Source organism: Temnothorax curvispinosus, unplaced genomic scaffold (genome assembly GCF_003070985.1).
Source record: "Temnothorax curvispinosus isolate PA1 unplaced genomic scaffold, ASM307098v1 QBEX01004686.1, whole genome shotgun sequence".
NCBI lineage: Eukaryota > Metazoa > Arthropoda > Insecta > Hymenoptera > Formicidae > Temnothorax > Temnothorax curvispinosus.
Genome location: NW_020214466.1, coordinates 409,890 through 435,482, shown reverse-complemented (window position 1 = coordinate 435,482; position 25,593 = coordinate 409,890). Strand labels below are relative to the sequence as shown.

Genomic DNA, 25,593 nt, shown 5'->3' with positions numbered 1-25,593 from the left:
TCGCGTCTCACTTATTCGCTCGATCGTAAATAAAGTCTTTCGAAGAAAACGTTTATCGCGCCGGGCAAGCTTTGCCCTGTGGATGATAAATCGGTGGCACTACCTTCGATCTTGCGTGCGATAATTAAAACGGCACTATTATAAATGCATTTGCAGACGGTAATGATCGGTTCGCCCAAATTCCTGCAAATACGTATGTCTCAATTATAGTGTCTACGTATTTAATCGGCGCCGTGCACGATTTAACGGAATGCGGGTAAACTACGCCTCGAGGGCTTTTGCTTAAGAGAAAAGAAAGCGATTATCTCGGAATTAGAACGGATAATTACAGTGCGCGAATTACGCGCGCGAAAGAAACTTCTCGCGAAGGAAATAAGTGTACGGCATTCCTCTCTTCGTACAGGCACAAATTATCGAACCTCCTTGTTTGTTGTACACACCTTTCTCTATAATATGTATTACAATTAACTTAAAAATTCTGTGCAAGATGCGACTTTATCTCTTATCATGTGTGTGCATGTATTAAAAATTGAATTAATTATACCTGCTTATCTTTAGGCAGCAAATTATATATCGTCAAAACATTCGCTAATGAAGATGAATCTCCAGTGATTCCATAATCGTGTTTTCCATGCGATGCAATCACGAAGTCAAGTTTTTACGGTGTCAAAAAAATGACTCACCAGTCGATGCGCAGCAGCGGAGTTGTAACACTGCGTCGACCTGTAACATACAAATACATCCACGTTAAAGCAGTGTAATTAATATTTAACGAAATAATGATTGCACGTGTTAAATTCTCAAATCGTCTTTATAACAAATATTTTATTTTAAATGCTTAGTAGCTTTCTAAAGTTTTCTGTAATACGTCAAGCAAATTTCTTTTCAACTATTTCTTTTTCACGATCATCACTAACTATTTTGATTCAGTCGGTAGTTGTTTCTTTCGGCAACACCTTTGGTGATGTGTGTGAAGCTAGAGTCACATTTTGCGGAAACTCACATACTTCTCGATATTAGAGTTTTAGCTAGGCTTCTTTTTGAAGAGTATAGGAGTTTTTTTATATTTATAAAAAGAGTTCCGGTGAACACTATAAAAAAGGCAATAAAAAATGAGGTGCTAACTTTACACTTTAGGATCTGTGAAGTTGGCATGACATGCTAACTTCGCACTGCAAATCCTTGGTGTGTTATTTAGTTAAAACTCTTCTTATACATTCCTTGCCGTTTTAAATCACGTCATTTAACACGATTGAACGTATTAACTTTTAATTTAATGTGGTTAAACATGTTAAATAACATGTACATGTTTAAATAACATGCACATTATACATTTTTTAATGTAATTCAATAACAATCTAATCTTTTCATAATTTGATAATCTGAAGTAAAGAAAGGTGTATTTTTTCGTTTTATAGAAATTGATTTTAATCAAGACTTAGAAATTTGTTCCGTAAATCATAGGATTTTATATATTTTCCAAAGATGCGCTAGCGGACTCATTAATAGCCGTTTGAATTGCAGATTTTACTTCTTATATTAGTTTTTCTTTTCTGTTTTTTTTCACTCACACTAAGAATTTCTACATATTTATCTAATCTGTTAAATGGCATATGTTTCATCAAATGATAGCGTTTACTTAAAGATAAACACCCTTAGTCTTTAACGTCTTTATAGAATCATGGCTGATGAGTATCGAGATTTTTTGGACATTTAATTATACTTGTTTTTAAAAGGATTCGTTTTCAAAAAAAAAAAAATTCAAAAAAGACGTATAAGTGTATGTCCACAAGAATTGAAGGATGCTATATTCTGAGTACATTAGTTTTTATTTATGTTTGTAATCCTCGACGTTTGCAATCCCCGACGATAACTATATCTTATTAAACATAATGCAGAAGTAAGTGATATTATACTTATATACATATAATACATATGATATATTGATTGCAAGTTTGCAAATATCGGCTGAGTCGGCTGAATTCTTTAACGCCGCGTCATATAGATCTATGCATCGTTGCCTTTAAATCATCATTGTTAACTTGAAATTTGAACGTTCTTTTATCAACTTCCCTCACCCAATATTTTTTTAAAGCACAAGCCTATTCGTGTGTGGCCGAAAATTAAACGCATAACAACCTGCATCCGTCGCATTTACCCACATTTAGGTTCCCCTTTTTTATAGCGTGTGATGAATGCTCTTTTGCCGCGCTTCTCGTTAGCTCAATTTTACGATCTAAGCTGGGCAACCGTTATTTTTTCGTAATTTTGGAGGTAATTATAGCGCTCCGCTTTTTTTCAGTTCCGAAATCGTGGTACTCGATTGCCGGAAGAATCTTAATTACGATAGCTACACCGTTATAAATTTCTTCGTTGCAATTTATTTTTACATGATCGCTTAAAATTAGGAAAAAGTCATAATTACATTTCGTAATGTAATAATAAAAATATACCGCAGTGTTCACAACATAATTCGGAGAATACGTCTATAACATAATTTTTATAACACGACTCGTTTAATAGATTTAACCACATTCATTCGACTTTAATTTATTTATTGACAGGAATGGGTTATTGTGTGCGCGTTCTCATATTCAGTAGAAACAACTGACCCTTTCCTCCTCCTCTGCTCGACTCTCGTGTCCTCCCACCACCGATGCAGCTGCAGTCACGCGTGGCACGCTCTGCACACGTGGATCGCGCGTTTTCTAACTCGTTCGAGCTCGACTCTCTCCGGATGCACTCGCGAGACGATGCCTAACCACGTGTCCTTCGTCCCGGAGATTGGATCCCACGCGCATTCGCGCTCGCACCGTGCGATTCATTATCAACACGAGAAGTCGCTCGTGTATCATCGCGTCGTGCAATTAAGCCGATCACGCGAGTGACCCGCAGTAACGACTCGCGTTCATTCGTTATTTTTCTCGAAATTTTGATTACACTACCCTGGGAACGGTCGTTATTCTACATCGCAATGGCAACGCGCTTTTGGCGATATGTGTCGCACGTAAATATCATAAAAATAATAATAGGTAACGGTGAAGCGTGTTATTAAAGCGTTTTAAAGATCGTAAATTATGAAAATCATAGTCGAACGAAATATTTCGAGTTCTCCTGAAGGAGAAAGCATTTTTTAATAATATCTTTGTCGTCTCGGTGTAACGAGTTTTTCTTATAATTAAGGAAGATTGATAATTAGTATTTTTCTTTGAAATTAAACTTGATCGCGCAATTTATTTTTAACTCACCGCAGGCGGCTTTGCGCGGTAATATTGGACTTCGGGCTTTTTCTCCATGCAAAATAATACAATACTAATGAGAGCGTATACAAAACCCTCCAAGATTTATGTTCCGAGACACAGTTTCGTATATTTCACCCTAATTTATCATCATTCGAGCTTCCGAAAAGGCTGGCGGTATATCATTCCTCGAAAAGCAATTAAGAATCCACCCCCTTCGGTCAAACTCCGACGCCCTAATTGGATGCAGGACATATCCTATTAATTTCTCTTGTACCGGTCCATTTGACTAATGAATCTGTGGCAGCCAATCCCCACGGAGTTTCTACTGGATATGAGAACGCGCGCACAACCCCTTCGTTGCAATAAATAAATTAAAATCGAATGAATGTGGTTAAATCTATTCCTTCGGACAAAAGAATCCCTGACGGAGTGCACCGCAGAGAAGTGGTACCCTCTTATCAAGCTCCTTGCGAATAAATGCACTTTTTGCAAATATTCTAATTTAAAATTGCTTATTTCTCTTAATTTTTCAAATAATGATTTTAATGATTAATACTATTAATGACTTACTTAACAAAAATGTAACGGCATTTAGTATACATGATACAAAAATAACATGAAAAAGTAAATCTAATAATAATTATACGTGAATTAAAATATTTTACGTTAATGTGCAGAATTCATATACATGATAATGTACGTAATAATATAAACAACATGTACAGTAAATATTTAATTATATAATTAATATTGGATACGTTATTTATATTAATTTAATTACTCAATATTAAATTACATGCAATAATAATATTTGAAAAATATATTTTTGTTTAAATAGAAACAAAACGTTGGTATCATTTACGTTACAGACAATACACTTGTTCAGTTTTTTGCAAAGAATAAAAGAATTATAGTACGATCAACGTCTAAATAGTCGAGACGCTTTTGCTTTAGCGAACGCTGACTACTAATTGTTATTTATAGAAAACATAAATTATTTTATTGAAAATCGGACACCGTCCGAAAGGGAAGCCTCCTACTAACGGAAAAACGCGTTTTTCATCCTTTTTGACACTATCGCCGCGCGAGCGTGAAGAAAAGAAATCAGCCGCCGAGCTCCCCGGGCTGCGTAAAACGAGCGGTCGCGCTTTTTCACGTAGTAAAAGTTAATTCTGCTTTTTGCAAGCCCGGTAGATCCTGCGCGCTGTGCGGCGTGTGCGCCACGGTATTTTGATGAGGAGGAATGGAGGCCGGCCGACGGCTCCGCGACGCAGAAATTGCAATTTGAATTAGCCACGAAAGCCGGAGCTAATGATTCCTAAAGAGCAAAACATGCCGGCGTACACGAGCCGACGATATTCGTGGCCTGGCAAGAAAGTCCCCCGCGACCTCGAGGACCGTGAAAAGAGCGGAGGTGAGGCTGGGAGGTTCGTTCTCACCGGATGCCAGCTACGAAAGGCGCGTTTCTTATCACGCTCCCGAGGGGCTTCGAGAGACCCCGAGAGGCTGGACCACAGGCAATGGGTGTGATCTCGTTAATGTACCGGAATCGTGTAACAAACGGGATAATTGCGATAATTGTAGTATATAATGCCGCTCAGAGTTATTACGTTGGCACTGGGAAGTATGATCGCTGTATACGTTATAATTGAGTGCCGTTTACGAAAAAAGAACCGTACAGTTTTTCGTCAAAATTACGAGAACCAAATTTATGAGTAATTTATGGGTGTTCTTCTAACTGGTCCTCAAAGAGGGATTGGCAGTACTTTCCCCACTTTTTCAGAATTTTGGTATTCTTCGTCAAGACTTGTTCGTCCTTTATGGCTGATGTCTGCGGTTTGAAGTTTCGAGTTATTTGCTTGATTTTATTGAATAGAATCTTTGGTTTTATTTCTTTGGTAGTGGTCTTCAATTTCGCTGCATATTCCTTCTATATAGTTGTTTTTGTCTCTCTGGCAAATTCTTCTGATTTTGATTCAGTTGGTAGTCGTTTTTTTCAGCGATACCTTATACGCGTTTACAATACAATAGTAACACAATGTTTATTAACTAATTGTGCTTTATTCGATACCTTTGACACATGAAATATTAAACTTGCATATTTAATCAGGTTTTTATCTTTTTTTTTCTATTTGTCTTATCATTATTATCCAAAAATTTTACACATTTTACTTTGTTCATTTATTTTATATTATATTCATATATGTGACATATTTCAACGTGTTATCAGCTAATTTTTATCTTTTTTTATTTTTATTTTTATTCTTTTTCCTATTTTCCTATTGTCTTATTATTTTTGTTTTTCTTACATTAGATTTTATATTTTGTTTCGACTTTTTGTGGGTTGTTTATTCCATTCAAAAAAGTGTATATGTGGCCTATGTAGGCGTATGTGAATGTCTAGTGTATTTAGATTTGTAGGTTTGCAAGCCTAAATGACTGTAAATCAATCATCCCCCATAGAAGCTACAATACAATATTTTTCTTTTATTATAGTATAAGCTACAGTAAACCGTATAATGAACTACGTATTGCCCTCTATCGAAGTCTTCTCTAAGCTGTAGTAAGTTTCAACTGTGGGTATGGGAAGTTAATACCATCGATAATATGATACGCGAATAAAATATTTATCTTCAAATGGTTAAATAAATATATCTTATTAATAAATATTTTTCTATATTTAAAAACACATTTATTTCAAATCTTAAAATATACTGAGTGAGGTAGATGAGTAAAATATGGAAGCATATTAAATTATTTCTTAAACAATGTTTATTGTACCATCAGTTATACATTTCATGTTTCCATTTTAATTATTCAGTTTTGTTTTTGTAAATGTCTTTTGTTTACGAAAAGTAAAAAAATTTAATTGGTAATAAGAAGTTATACTTTTGAAATTACATATAATATTTATATATTAATTTATCTAATTCAAGATTCATTATTTCAGGAAATTATAGAATTATAGTTAACAGCGATTGCACAAGTACCAAATTTATAACGTCACTAATATAACAATATATTTGTAAATTATAAAAAATGAAATCTATACCATTAATCTATAATATAATCGACGGATGATAACAACATGATTGATCTAATTTATATAACATTATTTTATATTGGTTGTATTAATTTAATTATTTTTATATTATTTTTGTCATACATAGAAATAATTTATAAATTTCATGAACGTAATAAACGTTTTTTCAATGCGCGTTACTCGTAACAGCATCTGTCACGAATTAAATTATTTACCACGTGTGTCAGCGCCCCACCGGACGTTATTAATAGAAAATTATTGTCCACCTGAACAAACGTTTCATCACGAACGGAGACCGGATCTCGTCCTTTTTACAGACAAAACTTTCTCGATTGCCACCATTCTGCCAGGTGTTGAAGCATCCATGGGAATTACACTGATAACTCATCGCGCTTATTCTCACGATGGTGGTCCACTATATGTGACGATATAAACAAACTAGTAATTATTTTTTGTAAAATGCGATATAAATAATGATAAGATAAAAGATCATTTGAATAATATTAATAATTTATTCAACATTTTCTAATAAATATATATTTTAATTTTTCTTCAACTTAAATAATAATAGTTATGATGGTTATATACGTTATTCAAAATTTTGCGATATGTATATACATAATATAGCTTCAGTCTTGCGACATGACTGCTCTCGCGCACAGTACTCGACGCAGGTTGCATCCCCCTTGCATAGGGGGCCCGGAGAGGACCGTCCCATTCTCGCGTACCCCTTTCCGGAGTGGCCGTCTTTTGCCTTGGCTCGCAAAAGTTCGTGCCCGCACGACGCTTACGAGCTTACGGCGAGGGATCACCTGGCGACGATTCCCACGTTTCTGCGATTCGCGTTCGGCTTCACCCTTTGCCTTATATTCCGTCGTGTCGGTGGATTCCGGGTGCCCATAATGGCGAGCACGCAAAGGGCGAGGGACAAAGAGAGAGAGGGGCCCGCGTAGAAGGAGCGAAAAAGATATGCGAAAAGAAAAGGAAACGAGCCGTGCCTCGTGCATCCATTATGGGGGTCTGACCGCTATGGCGATGCGCGTGGCTGACACACGAGGAACCCGCGGTCCCCGGCGGGATTCGACGTTTTATTAGGAAGGGAAGAAGAAAAGTGTTAAGTCAGACCGTGAGGCAGGTACGTATTTGCATAGAAAGGTTGAAATTTTGTGTCCTTGTTGACGCACCATAACTGTTTCCCTTTGAGAATCGTGGGAGGTTTCTTATAGTCTTCCTGTGGGAATATTTCACTTTGCGGTGCCGCGGTGTACAGTCTTCTCTTTTTCTTCTGCTTTTTCTTTCTTTTCAGACGGTGTGTAACCGCTCGCTGATCTTATTAGTAATAAAACTTCTTATTATACAATACGAATTTAAATGTATTATTAGAAAGAGGGAAAAATGGAGTAGTTATCGCGCGATTGCCATGGCCGTAATAATTTAATCCTTTTTTTTACACGTTCAATCGCGTGTAGCGCGTCTCGATTCATCCGCACACGAATCAATATTAAATTTAATATATAATATGTTCACGATTCCGTCGAAACCATTTAGCGGCTGATCTTTGGGAAACACGATCTGTTTAGTCTTCGATCAAGCAGAAAGAGCCCTCCGCCGCACGTTGATGGGATCGCAAGATTTCTTCTGGTTGTTTTAGTCGAACGCACAATAATCCCTACAGCATACAAGTTTGTTTTCATACTGTTCTCTTTACTGTCTTTATGCGTCGTGCGACGAGTAGTGTGCGTGACAAGAGCAAGTCGTGCGTTTATAAATCACATGTCGTATCGTCATCTTTTGGCTGGCATTTTTTAGAACAATTCGAGAGTAATTATCTTAATAAAATGATAAAAAAAATTAATTTTTTTTCCTGTTATCCTCTATTAACGTCTACAATCTCGCTGCAAAATATTGCAGCAGCATTATTGTTCGTTTCCCAAATATACGACTGTAATAGACATATCATCTTGCAAAGAATGTCATTCTTGATTAAGATCAGCTTTATATCGAGCCCCAGCATCTTTGCCAAATATATCCGGACGCACGAAGGGACCGTCTCGCATTACATTCTCGCGCCGCGGTCTCGAGCGCACTTGAGAGTTCCGGACGCGCTATTACGCGAGCGAAACAATAGAGGAGGATCGGTAGGCCGGCCGGGTCATGTGGGGTCCAGTTTCGGTCGTCGCTCGTCGCGGAACATGGTTGTCATCACTCGTGATGGTAACCGACGAGGTCGCGAGGAGCGGCAGGTTGCTGCAGCGCGGCGTCAGCAACGTTCCGGCTGCAGCGGTACGGATCCCGACATCGTAGCAGCAACAAGGCAGCAACCTTGCGGCGACGCTCCTCGCAGCTAGGCGCCCCGAGAGAGCTGGTGAGAACACACCGTGCCATGCGTTCCCACCATCGTCCTCGGGCTTCTTCGGCAACCTCTTCGGTACCGCTCGGCTCGGTGTGTACCCGATATCGGCTACCGTCAAGGGCCCTCTCTGCCACGGTGGGTCCCTCCTCCTCCCTCCCGCAGACCCCGCTTTGAGATGCCGGAACAGGTCCAAATGGTGTTAGTTGATTCTTCGCCCATGTATTCGACATGTCAATTTTTCCACAGATATTCTAATGAATTCGGATCAATGCACAATTTTTTATGTACGGAAAGATATCTCTAAGGCAGTAAATTTCATCTCATTACGGTTAAATTTTTAAAATTATTACGTACGATATAAATAATTCTAAGGATTATCATAATTAATTCAAAGAAATTCTACCGCGTTTCAAATAAAGACGCTAAAAGGTTCTGAAAGATACCAATTAATGTGGGGAATATCTATCGTTAAGAGATCGCTCGCTTTAGTCGCGATATCAGTTTAAGGACGGTGTAAGTAGATAGGTTGGTAGATAGGATAGGGACACAAAAATTTTTCACCGCAGCGATCGATATGTTTCACTCGACTATCTTTCAGATAGAGCTTCATGCAAATTTTTCGTGCTAGGCCATTGAATGCCGGCCTCCAGTAAAATTTGTCATTTCGAACGAGTTGGTTCTTGCATCTAAACCGGCTCGACTGAAATTGCGAATCGCTGGTTACTTTGCTGTGAGAAATTCATACCTAGCTCGCAGCTTCGTGCTAGCTTCATGCATACATAAACAGAGCGAAGAAAACGCAGATGGTCGCGTGGAAAAATCTTTTCCACCATCTAACTTTCCGGTCTTTTCGCGCTACGATCTCTTATTTGCCACGAATAGCTCTCAATTTAGAAAGGCGGATATCAAACATCGGAATATATTCTATGATAATGATAGATATCGAACAATAGATCGTGCAATAAAAATGATCTATTTTGAAATTGACGGATTACAAAGCCAATAAAGAAACGTTCGTTACTCTTTATGTTCTAATTCTCAGCGGCAAACGAGACATATCCCGGAAGTGGTTGTTGATTCGAATCATTCAGATTGAATCATTTTCTCTATATGTTTAATTTTCTCCGTAAAAATATTTATTCTTCTAAAATTTTTTTTAGAAGAATAAATAACCAAATCTAATCTAATTTTAATGTTAGAAATACTAACCATAGGCACCTCACAAATATAAAATAATCACTTTCCTCACAGCGAGTTTTAATCTGCAAAAATTCTTTTTCATAAAAGGAAAGTTCTACTTTCACAGTTTAACTCAATTTTTCATGTTAAATCAATAATGCGATGACGTGGTTCTCTTTTATTGAGCGAAAGAAGAAATGAATAGTACAAACACGTCGATAGTAAGTCCGCCGCATCTGCTGCCCGACGAACTCGTGCTGTTTGCAGGCTGGGGTGCAAACAATGCATCGGTCTTGCACGGATTGCACGGAGGAGAGAACCCCTCCTTATAAGATTTTTCGATTCTCTTATTGCCAGACACGCTGGCACGCGCCGAGCATCGCCTACCACCTGGATTATTGATTTCAAAATTTCAGCTGATGCAAAGACATTTTTTTTTACTAGTATGTCGTTAGTAATATCTGGGCAAAATTTTCAAGAATAGCTTCTATTATACGTTATACTCTTCAATAATTATTCTAAATATTAAATGATAGTACATATTGTTATTTAAAGGGTTTTACGAGTACAAAACAGAACAACAAACGTTTTACATATATTGTGGATATTGGTTTCTGCTAGTAGCTAGTTTTTAACTAGTAGTTAGCTTTCATTAGCCAGCCAGAAGTTCAGTATACCTACAAATTGAAATAGATAGGAATACTTATCTGATATGACGTTGATTAGTATATTAGATCCTTAAAACATATTATACTTAGAATACTTAGAATATCAATTTATCTTTAGTTTTTATAATGCTCGAGTAAAAAAGCACATTGAAAGTCGAAATAGTCCTCGTTGTGTTGAATTAATTGTTAAAGTTCCTGCTTTGGAGTTATAATTTTCCTTGGCCGATAACTTTTTCATATGCAAGACGATAGATATTCCCTTCGTACAATTGTATAGGAACCTCCGTTAAAGGGACCACAAGCCGGTGAGCAAAGGGGGAGCAAGGACAATACGTTGCGCAAAATGCTTTTCTTGCCTGGCTGCAGAAGGGGAAGCCTGGCACGCGACCAACGTCACCTGCCCGACCTACTGAAGTTCTTATATCGATTTTCTTGAGTGCAACTGCGGCGTCGTGCTTCTTGCGTCGGTCATCGGACCGAGACGTTTTAAAGTCATTATTTATGCGCGTCATATGGTACAAACGTTGAGATTCTTCGTTTCATGGGATTCACGGAGAATTCTATCAAGTGTTTTTCTTTATACAGCACTACTGTATCCGTTACGGTCTTTCAAAGTTAATAAAGCTCAGTTGGCATATATTGAAATTATCTCTATTCTGAAATTCAGTTATATCTATCATTATTTAACAATTTTTAAAAACCAGAATTTATCCATTATATTTTATAAAACAATAAAATTTTAAGAATTAAAGAGAATTTTTTAAAAATAATATTAAAAGTATATTTAATTGAAAAGGTGTGAAATAGATATAACATTTACAATTCGGTGACGTGTAACGATACCGGAACGTCTGATGCGGTATAGACGAACGTACGTCGTACGATCGATCGTCTTTGATCGAGCGCTCGTGTGTCCGATCGAGGGGTTCGCGTTCATAGGCACGCGAAGTCACACGATGGAATTTCACCTTGAAAATCGAGGGTTTCTTGATAGATGCCCGAAAAATTCCAGGTGTAAAAGACACCGGGTCCAAAAAGGGACGCGTGCCGTTTTCCCACGTGTCCCCCCCTTGTTACGCGCCGCGTGCAGTTCTATCTCGTTCTCTTCTTGCACAATTTCTCCCCTTCTCGTCTGCTTCCCCCTGTGATCTTAGCCGTCTCTCCACGTTTCCTCCCCTTAATTCCGACACCCCGCAGATGCCCTGCTTAAGATTTCGGGACCCCCCTTCGTCGCACGACGTCACGCCAGATGACGTGTGCCTACTGTGACGTCACGAACATGTGCCGGGCTCTTGTGACGTAAGGAATCAGCAAGGTATAATGATCTTTTTTTTCGCGTATGCTGTTCTAGGTGAGACATTCGTACCTTGGGTCGTGGGATCCTGGACTCTGCGAGAGGGAAATACGAGCAGATGCTACGATTGCACACGTGGCTCGGTTTCATCAAATATACTGTCATTTCTTCGCTTCAATTTATTGCTTCGCATTAATATAAATAAATTAATATAAGTGCTGAAAGTTTCATCTCATTTTTCTGTTACATGAACAAGCAGTAGTTTGGACGACTGATATAAACTCATCAATCTAGATAGTTAATCTTAGGCGCATTAATTGCACAATAACCGATTTTACGTTGAAACTGTCACAGTTGATATAGTATGCAATTTGTTGCAATTAGCGAAATGTGACAAATGCAAATTTAGTCCGGTGTGCTCTCCGCTAGAAATATAATCTATATAAAGCATCCAGAGAGAGTTCGTTATTTTTTTTACAAGCTGCTGTTTCGATCCCTTGCCCTCGAGTCTTTCAAGACTAGGTCAATGTTCTGAAAAGTGAAGGATATACCGAGCAGCAGCTGTGAAAGTTGTCTTGTTATTGTTAAATTTCGGATTATGCAAAATATCCTGTGACGTTCCACAACGCAGCTTAAGTGGGACACGGATTTGCATCTGAAGACGAGATCTTGTCCTGAGTCAGATAATTAGAAAATTCTTTGTACGTCGATGTTCTTGCTGCAGAGAGCAATTTCTTTCACGAGTTATTGGCACACATAACTTTACAAAAGTATTGTTCCACGACACATGTGCTTTTGCGATTATTTTATTTTATTTCGTTACCGCGTGATTTCCAATACTTAACAAAAATTTCATAAAAACGTTGAATTAGACTTCAACCCTGCTTAAAATAATATAACGCAATCGGCCTGTGTCATCGCGTTGGGGTTCGTTTACTGCATGAGAAGCGAAGTTAAAACTCATCCAGGTGGTTTCGTGACGCTCACGACATGTGTCTGATTATTGTATTATCGTTATGGGAACGCTTTCATTCCGATATATACACCGGCAAAACGTTCCAATTATTTTTAAATTTTACGGGTCATGCAATGTGATCTTTTTAAACAATTTCCATTCATTTATATTTTATTGCGTTATTAAATAAATTTGAGAAACTAGAAAGAAATTTATATAATATACTATAATTATATAGTATAACCGAAGGATTTAAAATTTATTTATTTATATTGAATATGTATTAAAATTGTAAATCTACTTTTGCGTCATTATTTGTTTATAAAAAAAAAACGTTTTTAAGCATTATACTCTTTTATTATTCAAATAATCTTTTTTTTTATCATTATTTATATATCGCATTTTACAAAAAGTAATTAATAGTTTGTTTATATATTGTCATATAGTGGATCACCATCGTGAGAATAAAACAACATAAAGTTAAAATTTACTGATAATTCGTAATCGAGATATCATATTGCACAGTAAAAATTAAGATTTAAGAGAGTGAGAAATAAGCTATTATATAATATAAATTTTTAAATATTTTATAAAAATTTTAACGAATTTTTTCTCATATACTTTCGCGAATTGATATAAAGATTATTCGGAATAAATCGGAGCGTTACCTGAACGAGCTTGCTATTGTAAAGTATTTTTCTTTACGTGTGTCCAGCACACGACTTGATTCCCAGCAGTGAAACCCACTGACCCAATTCGCCTGAATGGAATATTTTTGATTCACGATTGGGATTTTTAAAACTATTGTGCCAAAGATGTCTGTTACTTTTTACCGTATATAAAGTTTTTTCAGTTATAGTTCCCTCTTTTATTTTCCTTTTTGTTGAAATCTGTTACTGATCCTTATGTTTCAATTATATAAAATTTAAAACATGCCATTGAAAAAATATTTAGAAAACAATGTAAAAGCAAAATTAAAATGTCATTTATTTAAAGAGCTAGCATTTTTCTCTAGATATCTCCACTTATAATAATTTGAAATTATCTTATATTCATTATTCTATGATTGGAATGTAAACATTAGTAAGAAAAAACTTCATTACAGGATTATTTGTCCAAATGTCACCCTTTTGGAAGAAACAAATGGTGAAATATTATAAGTGACGCCGCCGCGCACCGGCGAGTTTTTTTTCATTGAATCCCACGCAAACGAGTTATATTTTCCTGCATTTACAACTGCGTTTCCCGGGAACGACAATCCAGATGTCGTCCTATCGACCCCACGCATGTATTTTTTTAGCCGGCTTGCATGCCTCGACACCGATATAATAGGGTTGGATACGTATTATATTAATGTTCACATACGGATTTTAGTTCTCGTGAAAGCTTATGATGCTCTCTTTCCGGTAATTAGATGGTTTTTTTTCGATTAATATATTACACATAGAACATGTTCAACGTGAGACTCGCACAGAAACTAAAAAGAGGATTCTCTTAAACTTAAAAAGCTTCCACTTATCGTGAGCGGAAATGAAGATTTCGAAACTTAGGGGTAACGTTTCCTTCCTGCACGATCTCATGACTGCGTGGGTGCGAGCTGCAGGTGCATCCCAAGATCGAACCTCAAAAGCAGCGGGGACCGGGGGATGGGCGTTCCAAATTTAAGACGTGACGCGCCTTCTCGATCCTTCTTGAGAAGTTTGTGGTCAAGCCAAGTACTCTGGGGCTCTCAGCCTCCCGAGGTTAATGAGAAGGTCGCGACATCTGACCGAACGCCTTCCGTTATGACAGCTAGGCTGGAATATTTATGGGAAATTATGGATCATGGGAAAAAGAAAGGATCTTGTGCAAATGGATGTAACAAAGCATTTGCTCACTCAATATTTATTAATCCATATAATTATTTGCTTTGCAATGCAAACATTTTTGCAGATAAATTGGCGAATTGTTATTTTATAATCCTCTTTTTAATATATTTTTTATGATAAATTGTTTTATAATACTCGATGCTAAATAAAAAATATAAATAATAAATTAAGTAAAAAAATTTCATATATATTCGCTAATATACTTTATATTTAAAAATTTATTTAAAAAGAATCTAGCATTGTATTGTAATTGCAAATCATAAGTCGCTTATAGACAGCCATAACTAAAGAATGTAAAAAAAAGAAAACAGGACCCAAGGTTGGAACAATAAAGCCATTTATACCTATTCAAAAAATCCTAAAGAACGGCTTAGAAGAATTTCGCTGTTCAATATTAGTCCGTTTCGTAACTCAGACGCAATAATATATAATATATCAATCTCAAGGATAACGTTGCAATTAACTCAACATACTATGCTTTTCAGTGGTTACTATAAAGACATAAAATGCGTCATCACAAAAGGGCCTATCCTTTTTTCCGGTATGTAACAGAAATTTGACCTTGGTTCAAGTGATGAGATTAATATTTATTGTGTTTTTTCTTTTTTTTCTTTTTCTTTAAATATGACAATATTATTTTTTAATTTTTGATACATCCATGACGTATAAATTAATAATATTTCAATATTATTTTCATATCAAATTAGTATGGATATATTTTAATTCATGATGAGTAAAGTATTGTGTTTTGAAATTCTTTGTATTTTCAAATCGCAGCTGCTTGTCAATCGATCGTTATCAGATTAACACAACACTTATATCAAACACGAAAGGGTTTATTTGTCGTAAACATTGAAAATCCTTTGTTAAATATCTGGACACCGATACTTAAAGTGCATGAACGTCAAAAAAAATTTCGACTATAGATCGGTTGCATTTATCTCGTCATCTCATCACGTTTCGCACAAGGATCTGATTTTTAAACGTTTAATAACTCAGTCATAGCTAAAGAGCTCTCATTGCTCACAATCAGCATCCTGAATGTGAAACGCACAGCTGCTTCTGTAAATGGAATAATTTATCGTAGCTAAATCTCCCGCGCGTTTATTCACGATATATCGCGAACCACTAACAGAACCACAGATGATTTTTTCGCGTGTAATATTTGCCTGTAGCGTGCATGGCTATTTCGTTCGTTCTGAAATATGTATATTATCTTCTATAACGATAGCAATAAACGTCTTCTACATTAAAAAAAAAATGATACGCATAAAATTAACTTGCGTATAATTTTGATAATAAGGGTGTAGATTGTAAACTGAATTAAGTGTGATATAACTGTTACTGTCGATGTAGTAGTATAGTAAAATAGCGGCTAAACCTTACTTTGTCTATTTTGTCTCTACGGCAATAAATGTGTCTGCACCCTACATGAAATATATTCTAAGAGGTTGACGTAACATGTAGTTGAGATACAATGGCGAAATAAATCAATAATTTAGGAGAGCCTTCAGGGACTCGAAATGCCGGAAGAAATCGTGCTGAAGGCACCAACCAAAAATTTTTTGGTATAACCATTTTAAACCATAAAGATTTATTGCTATAGTCATTGTCTTGTTGAATGAACTGTAACTGATTTTAACAACAAAGCGAATATTGTCTTACGTTTACGCTTGTTCAATTAAATTATATTTTTACTATGTGCCTGTCTGCATGTCGTTTCAAAAATGCATTCCCATATCGCTTCCTGCATTTTTATATCTTCATCAGCGTTTTCACTTTTCTAGTCAGTGTACCACTAAAAATCGTAACAAAAATTTTATCTCGTAACCCGAAAGTAACTTCGTTATTTTTAATTCGTAATTTTATGGAGTGATATATGCGAATTAAGTTTCTTCCTCTAAAATGTATGCAAAAAAAGAGAAAAATAGAGCCGTATTGCACGTTTTATTATACATCCACATTTTACAAATAGCGAGCACGTCAGAACATGTCATTGCGTTAACAGCGACAGCTTTGTACAGATAAATAACAGCACATTTTAAAACAATTCCCACGTGAGAGGCCCTGCATTCGCTCTCGTATGCACCCGTGTAAACCGTGCATCGGATCGCGTTGCGCACGCCAGCCACACTTATGACGCGCGCATACGCACGCACATACACATGTCGGCACGCAATGTTTGCCCTTCTCTGTCAGATGATCCTCTATTGCACGCCTTTGTGCTTTACCGCTGCTACAGTCGATGCGCGCTAACAATCTGTCCTTTTTCGATTGATATCGGGTCGTCCGCGTCGCGATAAAAATTGATCGAACCGCTCGTAAAATTTTACCATTAGAAAATTTTATATGTCATTATTACAATGTGAATAAGGAAACATTCATAGCGCATCTCTTATGAACAATAAATAATGAAGACGGAAAATAAGAGAATTATGCATATTTATAATTTTTCTTAGTTTATAAAAGATTATAGAACATTTTTGTAAGAGGCTAAAGTACTTATAAAGGATATAATTATACCAATTGAAAATAAATTAAATATATCGCCCGCCTGGTTGCAAATTGCCCAAACCACTTCCGATATTATCTTCACAGGATGTAGCCCAAATTAAATAAGCGACTACGTTGCACGAGGTATATCCTGCAGACGGCGTGAATTCCCACACATCAACAGGTCTCAGGAGGGCCGAGGACCTCCCCACCTTTAGGGTACCCAATATCCCACTCCGGAACGCACTTTTCCCCACTCTATACGGGTGGTACATCGGCATGCGGTCTTCGAAATCGAAAACAGTTACCCTCAATGCCCCAAGCGGGACGTCCATCGGAAGGATGGACTTCCCTACACATCACTTCAGAACTTCGGAGTCACACGTTAACACAAGACCGACGATTTGACCGGACGAAAGTTGTTGTTTTTTTTTTTCAAACTCAACGGTCTCTATTTTAGTGAAAATAATTCTCGCACTCGCATGCTTGAGAAACGCTTGGCTGTTAAACAAAGTTTCAGTGTCCTTTAGTGCGAACGTTCAACTTTGACTTATCACATTGTGAGTGTACGCAGCCTATCAATCGGAGTAATTCTCCAGGATTAATTTAATAATTAACTGCAATAAGTGCATCCGCACGGAAGTTATGATGATCAAGAACTCTGCTTAATGGTGGATTACTGTAACTACAAAATGTTGGGCAGCGAGGAGGAACTCGAGCCTCAAACACATTCGGGAATGACGAAAGCCGAACTGAGGAGGGTAATTACAGTTTTTATAATCAGATGAAATCATTCTATCATTGCACAGAAAATCTTCATACTAAAAATTAATATAATTGATATATCTATTCTATTTAAAATGGAGAGAAGTAATATGGTACGACGATTTAAAGAATTATTTACTATTGTGAATAAGTGAATAAATCTTAATTCGATTATTTCAGAGCAACAAACCGATTATGGAAAAACGTCGACGCGCACGAATTAATCAGTATCTCGATGAGCTGAAGAATTTCATACTCGTTAGTGAAAAAGACGTAAGTCTAAATATTTAATTTCTTTTTAAATTTTGATATAAAGATTATTACTTTTTGTGTCTTTTAATATTTTACACGCGCTTAAATTATTTGACCGAACAGTAAGATTCACGATAAACAACGACATCAGCAAAACGGTCAAATGATAGCACGAGATTGCATGCCAGTCAGTGCACGCATAATTTTTGTTTGCCCTCGTGAGATCCACATGGTGCCGTGTTAAAACATGTCGTAGAAAAACGTGACTTCTGCGCTGTTTATCTAGAGACGTGATCCGCTTTATGAGAGATAACCAAAAAAATGTGCTACTTCTGATCGCGCTCTGAAGGACACTTAAGAAACACAGCATTTTTGCACGTTATTTACAGTTATTGTTTTGAGTATTATTATCGTAAATACTTTCCTCGAATTAGTGGCCACATGCTCAAATTAATTCCAATCTTATCCAAGGTAGAAAAATTTAATTTTTGATTATTAAATATTGTCGTATTATAAATTGTATAAAATGTTCAATATTACATTTTTTTTAAGCCAAAAATGTAATTATATTTTTGTCAACTTAATATTAAAAAAAAGTATAATTTTTGTTACGGTAATATAAAACTCCGAAATGTATACGACTGACTGATCATTATGTCGGTGGCGGAAGTTGTCATAACGGATGTATATTGAATGTATTTGATCAGGTTGTCCACTGTGTGGACCCCTTTTTCCCTCGGCATCCTCTGCGACAGGATCCGTTTTAGACTGGAGGATTGGACGAAAGGAAGTGGGGGGTAGGTTTTGTTTTAGTATAGTATTTTAGATGTCTCCGCGTGGGAAACAGATGGAACAGGATCCTCATACATCCGTGTAATCTCTGTTCTACAGATTTTACAATGGCATTCGAGTCGGTCAAAAGAAAAGGCAAAGAAACCTCTAAAGAAACCTCCTATTACTGCGCCTATTTCTTAAATACTGTTGAGTCAGTCGGTAGCGAATTTGAAATGTAACATAATGTTTGATATCCGATTTTTAAATTGGTTTAAAAATGTTGCAAGTAAAGCATAAAGCGAAAGAGAAGAAGATTATAAAATAAATAAATTTCGGAACTATGAAGTAAATGAACGAATTGATTGTCGATTGGTTAAGATCTTACTTTTCCTACGGATCAAAGATCCTTTGCCGCGTAATACAATCCGTTGAGGTTGATTTCTCAAACAGGGATGTATAACGAGACAAGACGCTCTCACCATTCTTTCTCTCCACTCTCGTCCAGATGACTTCCGCTACCTGCTCGCTCCAGTGTGTCCGTCCCGTTCGTCCGAAACGCCCCCCGCGTGTTCGTGGGAACCTCGAAATAATTATTACGAAGAAAAAGAATCTCATCTCAGGTTGCAGCCTCTTTTGTTGACCGTATCATCTTTAAGGATCCAGCTCCGCGACGACGGTGCGGATCAGCGAAAAAAAAGGGGGAGATGCGCAACGCCTCTGCTTTCTTTTTTTTTTTGTCAGGCCTTTAACAGGTGCCAGTTCTTCGCTCTTGAGTTTGGGGTGTCAAATTCACTCGCGGGAAAATCGATATCGGCGATGTTCCTCTCATCCCACGCAATATTATCCCTGTTACATTTTTGCAAGTAATTTATTTTCGTGTTACACGGCTGGTTTTACGCGTTTGATTTTATTGCGTTCCTTAAAGTCAAAGTGTTATTCTGCCAAGTCACAAGACGATTCTATGTACAAATGATCCTCTGCCGACTCCCACGCTCATTCTTTAGGTGATCGCAAATTTACCATAAAAATGCGAACATCAGAATGATCCGACAGGATAAGGTTCAAAGAATTGAGAGGATACAATGGACCCTTGAAAAAGAGGGCCGTGCTACTATTGAGGTATTGGTGGTTAAAGGGCTGATGGGAATTTATACGGCATAAGCTCGATTCGGGGAAGGTCACGTTCATCAGGATATCTGAAAAACCGCTCTGTGATGTTTTCGAGAGTTGAATCGTTTCCCACGATTGAATTAATCGCTTATAAGTACCAAGTTATTTAAAGTAACTCTATTCAGCAATACTTATACTAGTGATTTAATTTATAAATTAAATTAATAAATTAATACATATATATAATGTACATATACACAATTTTCTTTCGCTTATCGATAAATTATCGATAGATTATTTCGTAATAGTATGTTGGCGAGAGGTAAACATCCCCGAGCAATTCACGCGTGACTTGGATAAAACGAGTTAATGATCTATTGCACATGCAGTTTAAGAAAAAAATCTAGGAGAATGCGAGAGCTAAAGCGTTCTTAAACGCCCTTAGGCTGACTACGAAATAGGATACATTAGCTACCGTAGTTGCTAGTCTGTTATTACGGTAGCAGTTTACATCAAGTCAATTATATGGGCGTGTCGCGTCATCGTACATTTCTTCAATAGAGGATCGATGTCCGGTCGAAGATCCTTCTGACAAGAAGCCAATTCCCCGGGCGAATCATAGTTACTGTGCTTCGAATAAGAAGAAATCCCATTTTGTCGGCCCTTTTACCGTGTATCTGGTGCTTTACCTTTACCGCCAGCTAACTTCTGTGGATAACGCAGAGTTCTTTCAATACCGATGCACGTTATGCTTTCTAACTTCTCGACTGGAAGGTCATTTAGGTCATTTCAAGGTCATTTCTTTCTTATCTAATCGTGCTCGATGGATAATATGCAATTCTCTTTTATACATTTTATGAATCATTATGAATTTTTATCCGTTATTCATATATACTTTTACCATTTTTGCTTTTTACAGCCAACTAGGCATTCAAAACTCGAGAAGGCCGATATTCTCGAAATGACGGTGAAGCATATACAAACGATGCAGCGGCAGCAATTGAGTACGGCCGTCGCCAACGATCCGGTGGTGCTAACGAAATTCCGTTCCGGATTTTCTGAATGTGCTACCGAAGTATCGCGATACATCACCCGCCTCGAGAACGTCGACCCCGCCATCAAGCAACGATTGGTATCACACTTGAACAACTGCGTGAGCCATCTCCAGCAAATGGCGCCATTCTACAGTCAGTACGTGCCCTACATGCCGGAACGCCTCTACCCGGAGGTAAAGGTCGGTTTCCAGAGCGATTTCCAGAATGGGGATGAGAATAACAACGGTAGCGCGAGAATACAGATACCGAACGGAGTTCAATTGATTCCGAGTCGACTGCCGACGGGCGAATTGGCATTCTTGGTGCCGCAATCCGCCGGCATCTCCGCGAATTTTCCCTTCTTCCCACCAGCTACGGAGTCATCTACAAGAATCGGTCAATCGTCGGCTTTTACCGCGGTTCACCGGCCGCACACTCCGCTGCTAAGCCCCTCGACCTCTACGTCGAGTTACGGCGATGAGAGTCATCATTCGGAACATCCACAGGCGACGACGCCTAACCATCATCAGCCGCAACATCGATTCAAATTACCCGAGCAGAGCCCTGCGTCCTCAAAGAGCTTCTCGTCCTCGCCAGAAACCCAGAAACCGCAAATTAGCTCGACTAGCGACCGAAAGTCACCCACAGCGGCATTCTTGGAATCTAAGGCCGTGGACGATAATGTCGCACCTAAAAAAGACGTCACGGAAAGTTTGGACAATGCCAATCATACGAATGGCACTGCGACGCACGGTTTGCGACAACCGCTTTCCGTGATTACAGACAAGACTTACAATCGCGCCTCGAATGGCTTGCTACTCAAGAGAGACGGTCTCAGGAAACGTCATTCCGACGGGCTTTTGGCGATCTCAGATAAGAGACCGAGATATCAAGAACCCACTAGTTCGACCTCCTCGATGAATAATACCGACGTGCTTAAGAGCACAAATGAGCAATCTCCCGCAATTTCTGTCCAAGATTTGCCAGGAAGTCAGAATTGCCAAACTCCGCGAAACTGCAATTCAAATTCCGATAAATTCCCAACGAGCCCAGCAGGTTCTTTTAATGGCGATATGTGGAGACCTTGGTGATCATTATTAGCTAAATGTAAAAAAGAAAAAAAATTAAAAAGATTAAAAAGATAAATTAAAAAGGCTAAAAATTACAAAATTGAATAAATATTTTGTCAATATTTAGTATAAAAAAGCAAATTAGTTTCTTTTCGATTTTTAATTGTAAACTTTTAAATCAAAATTGATTGGCGAGAGTGTGCCATGAAAATATTACTTTACATATCTTGAATAATCAGGGAAGCAGAATTTTTGCATGATGTATATTGTGTATTTCTCTTGTTAGACATCGTATTTTAAATTCTAGTAGGTAGAATAGTTTAAAGAATAGTTTCAACACTGAGAGAAAAATCCAGATTGTTCGAAAATTAACAAACGAAAATTAACAATCCGACACTTTCTTAAAAAGCCGATCAATTTATTATCAATGATATCCGGCTATCTTGATTGGACATTATTCTAATCTTGATCGGCTTTTCATAATTCCGATTAAAAATATCGGATTATCCACTTGTTAATTTTTGAACGACCTGGATTTTTCTCTCAGTGAAGTTAAACAAGCTCATTATCGATAATAAGACGGTTTCGTGCCAAAGCGTGAAATTGATTATATATTTTCTAAGCAAGATTGTTAACCCTCCGAGAACACACCTATTTTTTCATTCACGGAGAACACTCTGGGTCAATCTGACCCTACACACACTTTGATCGTCTACCATTTTAAATTGACGAGTGCGGTCAGCTTGAAAAAATTTCCAGATGTACTTGGAACATTGTTAAATCAATTGATATAAATAAAAAGTGCCGTTAGAATTATTTACATATTTAAAAAAAATTTTTTTTTAAATAATTTAAAAAAATTTTTTTTAAATTTTTTTAAATATGTAAATAATTCCAACGGCACTTTATTTATATCAATTGATTTAACAATGTTCCACGTCCGTAAGTTTTTTCAAGCTGACTGCACTCGTCAATTTAAAATGGTAGACGATCAAAGTGTGTGTAGGGTCAGATTGACCCATGAGTGTTCTTTTGAAAAAAACGTGATTTACAAAAAAAAATTTATTTTTAATATTTCTAGCCAAAAATTTTTCTGGTAAAAAAAAAAGAAAAAAAAAAGAAAAAAAAGTCAAATTGACCGTTTGTGTTCTCGGAGGGTTAATGTACTTGATGCATCGTTATGCTGCATCTTCGCCATTTCATGAAGACTCGTAAGCTTTAAATAGATTAAACAATATTTCGTTAAGTCTGTCGTAACGCGTAATATGTGAATAGCTCTGTAAATATTTCCTCATTCTTATTTAAATAATTAAGGTTTAATCATAAATTATAATTTTACGTTAATTAATATTATGTGAGTGATGATTATGTTTCAGTGATTTACGATTTTTAATGATGGTCAGTATTGTTAATTAACACGTTCACTGCCATATGACGTACTTCGCAAAAAAATAAATTAAAAGCTATATGCATAATTTAAAATTATGCATGTAGCTTTTCATTTTTTATAAATTTTTGTTATTAAGTCAGTTCTCTATCCATGATATGCAAAATTTTCTAATATTTTTTATAACTTTTTATTGTTAATTACATTTTATTCGTATATTAACGCGACTTATTTGAAAATCATAGCGGCGGCTATCATTCATGGCATTCAACGTGTTAAGTGGTGTTTGTGATAAAAAAATGTAACGTTGAAATACAATCTTTGAGAAAGATACGATGTTTATTACTTATTTTTGATTATTCTAGTATAAACGATACAATCATCGACAAAATAAATAAATTTACAGAATGCAAACCAATCTCATTGTAAGTGTTACAATTCTATCTCGCAAAAAAAGCTGCTCCTACATATTCTACCAATATTCCACGATCTACCATATTCCACGATCTCGTAAAAGCACGGAAATTTTCCTCGTTGAGAGAGCCATCGGAGGCGCTTTACCCTTTTAAGGAGCGTTAAACGCGCTCCGATTCATAAACTGGAACTTATTCTTTCCTTTTTTGCCGATAAAGGAGCAAAAAGCTGTGGAGAATGAGAATTTCAACCACCTGTTACACCGCAAAACCACCCGCGTTCTCATCGACTGAATGCTTAAACTGATTTATCGACAGAAATCGCGAACTTTGTAAATTCCCTTAGTCTTATTCTTGAGGCGCACGTACTTGCGGTTTTTTTATCTTAAAATTATTGATTATTAATATAAAGGTGATCAAACAACGTAGTTGATTATGCAATCGGAATGCATAACAAAAATATACCCCAAAATTTACGATCCAAACGATTTAACAAATCATTGAGAATTTAACATTTATTTTATCTGGCTGATTTAAATAGTCATAAATATGTAGTTGTCGCCGTGACGTAGTATTATTTATAACCAGTTTTAACGCATTGAAAACCTGTACAAGTTCGGGCATTGACAGTGAGATGGCGGCACACATGTTTGAGATTAAAATTTTTTATTCGCAAACGTAATTGTCAAAGAATGCCTGCAAAATTTTAATACTACGAATATTATCCACTCATTGCAAATATATCTAATTTACTGGAAATTGTGATGTAAAATTAACGGAATTCCTCACATTTGTCGGTCCATTTTGTATTGAAAAGAACAAATACACATAAAAATTAAAAAAAAAGAGAGATACTAGTTTATCTATCTATCTACAGAGTACATTGTATTATTGTATATATTTAGAACAGATATTAAATATTATTATAACTGGTATAATTAACTACAATAATATTAAGATGTTTTGCTTAACTTGAAATACCAACGGAGTATATAGAGACAGTGCTACTTTCGTTAAAGATTATTATATCTCGTGTTAACGTAGGAAAAACGGAATTAAAAAGCACCGCGGATTTTATATTTTCTTTCTTCGATCCTTGCATGACGGGGTACCGTCCTACGTTGTGCGAGGCATCGAAGTCGCCGATTCGTCCGCTTAAATTCGGGTTTAATATCGCACTCTGTTCGCCCCTTTTCGATATTCACGTGCACAATGGGCCTCGATGTCGGTGTATATATAGATCCCCTAGCTGTGAGTAACTCCCGTACTCTATATCACGAGTATAAATAATTACTCCGGCGCACAGCAATTACTATAAGTTATGGCGCGGCCGCTACAATTTGCAATGTCAAGACATAAACACTGCTACCGCTTACATTTGAATACATTAAGGCGATGGGAGCCTCTGATTGGACCGACGGGGAGTGGTGCGGTCCCGTATCGGTACGTGAGCTACGATCTGGTTGACGATTTTTATTGAGGAAACGATCATCTCGCGGGTCTCTCTCCCCGGCAATCACTGCCGTTGCTATTGCCGGTACGGCTGCAGTCGCGAGTTGCCGCTTGATGGATCCCCATTCCCATTCCGCTCGCGAGCGCACGCTAAAGTGGATCTCGCGATTTTCCATTGATGTTTGAAGTATTTACGGGACGACAGTTGAGATAATCTGTTCTTCCAGTTGTCTTATGATAA

General features: G+C 37.0%; 1 protein-coding gene across 2 annotated transcripts; it reads left to right on the top strand.

Annotated features, from left to right (window-relative positions):
* The first annotated feature begins 17,410 nt into the window (after nucleotides 1-17,410).
* On the top strand, nucleotides 17,411-22,197 carry LOC112453775 (protein hairy-like). Of its 2 annotated transcripts, XM_025014699.1 has the most exons (3): nucleotides 17,411-17,856; nucleotides 18,041-18,133; nucleotides 20,916-22,197. In XM_025014699.1, the coding sequence occupies exons 1-3, from the start codon at nucleotides 17,764-17,766 to the stop codon at nucleotides 22,119-22,121; spliced, it is 1,392 nt and encodes a 463-aa protein (XP_024870467.1). In that variant the 5' UTR covers nucleotides 17,411-17,763; the 3' UTR covers nucleotides 22,122-22,197. The 2 variants fall into 2 exon arrangements, with proteins under 2 accessions (XP_024870467.1, XP_024870468.1); XM_025014700.1 differs by lacking the exon at nucleotides 17,411-17,856 and having other exon boundaries at nucleotides 18,049-18,133; nucleotides 20,924-22,197.
* Nucleotides 22,198-25,593: the final 3,396 nt, after the last annotated feature.

Bases quoted from the DNA above. Each gene is read 5' to 3' on its own strand.
- LOC112453775 (XM_025014699.1), top strand. From the start codon at position 17,764: ATGGTGGATTACTGTAACTACAAAATGTTGGGCAGCGAGGAGGAACTC. The intron at 17,857-18,040 runs GTAATTACAGTT...CGATTATTTCAG, and splicing joins CGAAAGCCGAACTGAGGAGG to AGCAACAAACCGATTATGGA. The intron at 18,134-20,915 runs GTAAGTCTAAAT...TGCTTTTTACAG, and splicing joins TACTCGTTAGTGAAAAAGAC to CCAACTAGGCATTCAAAACT.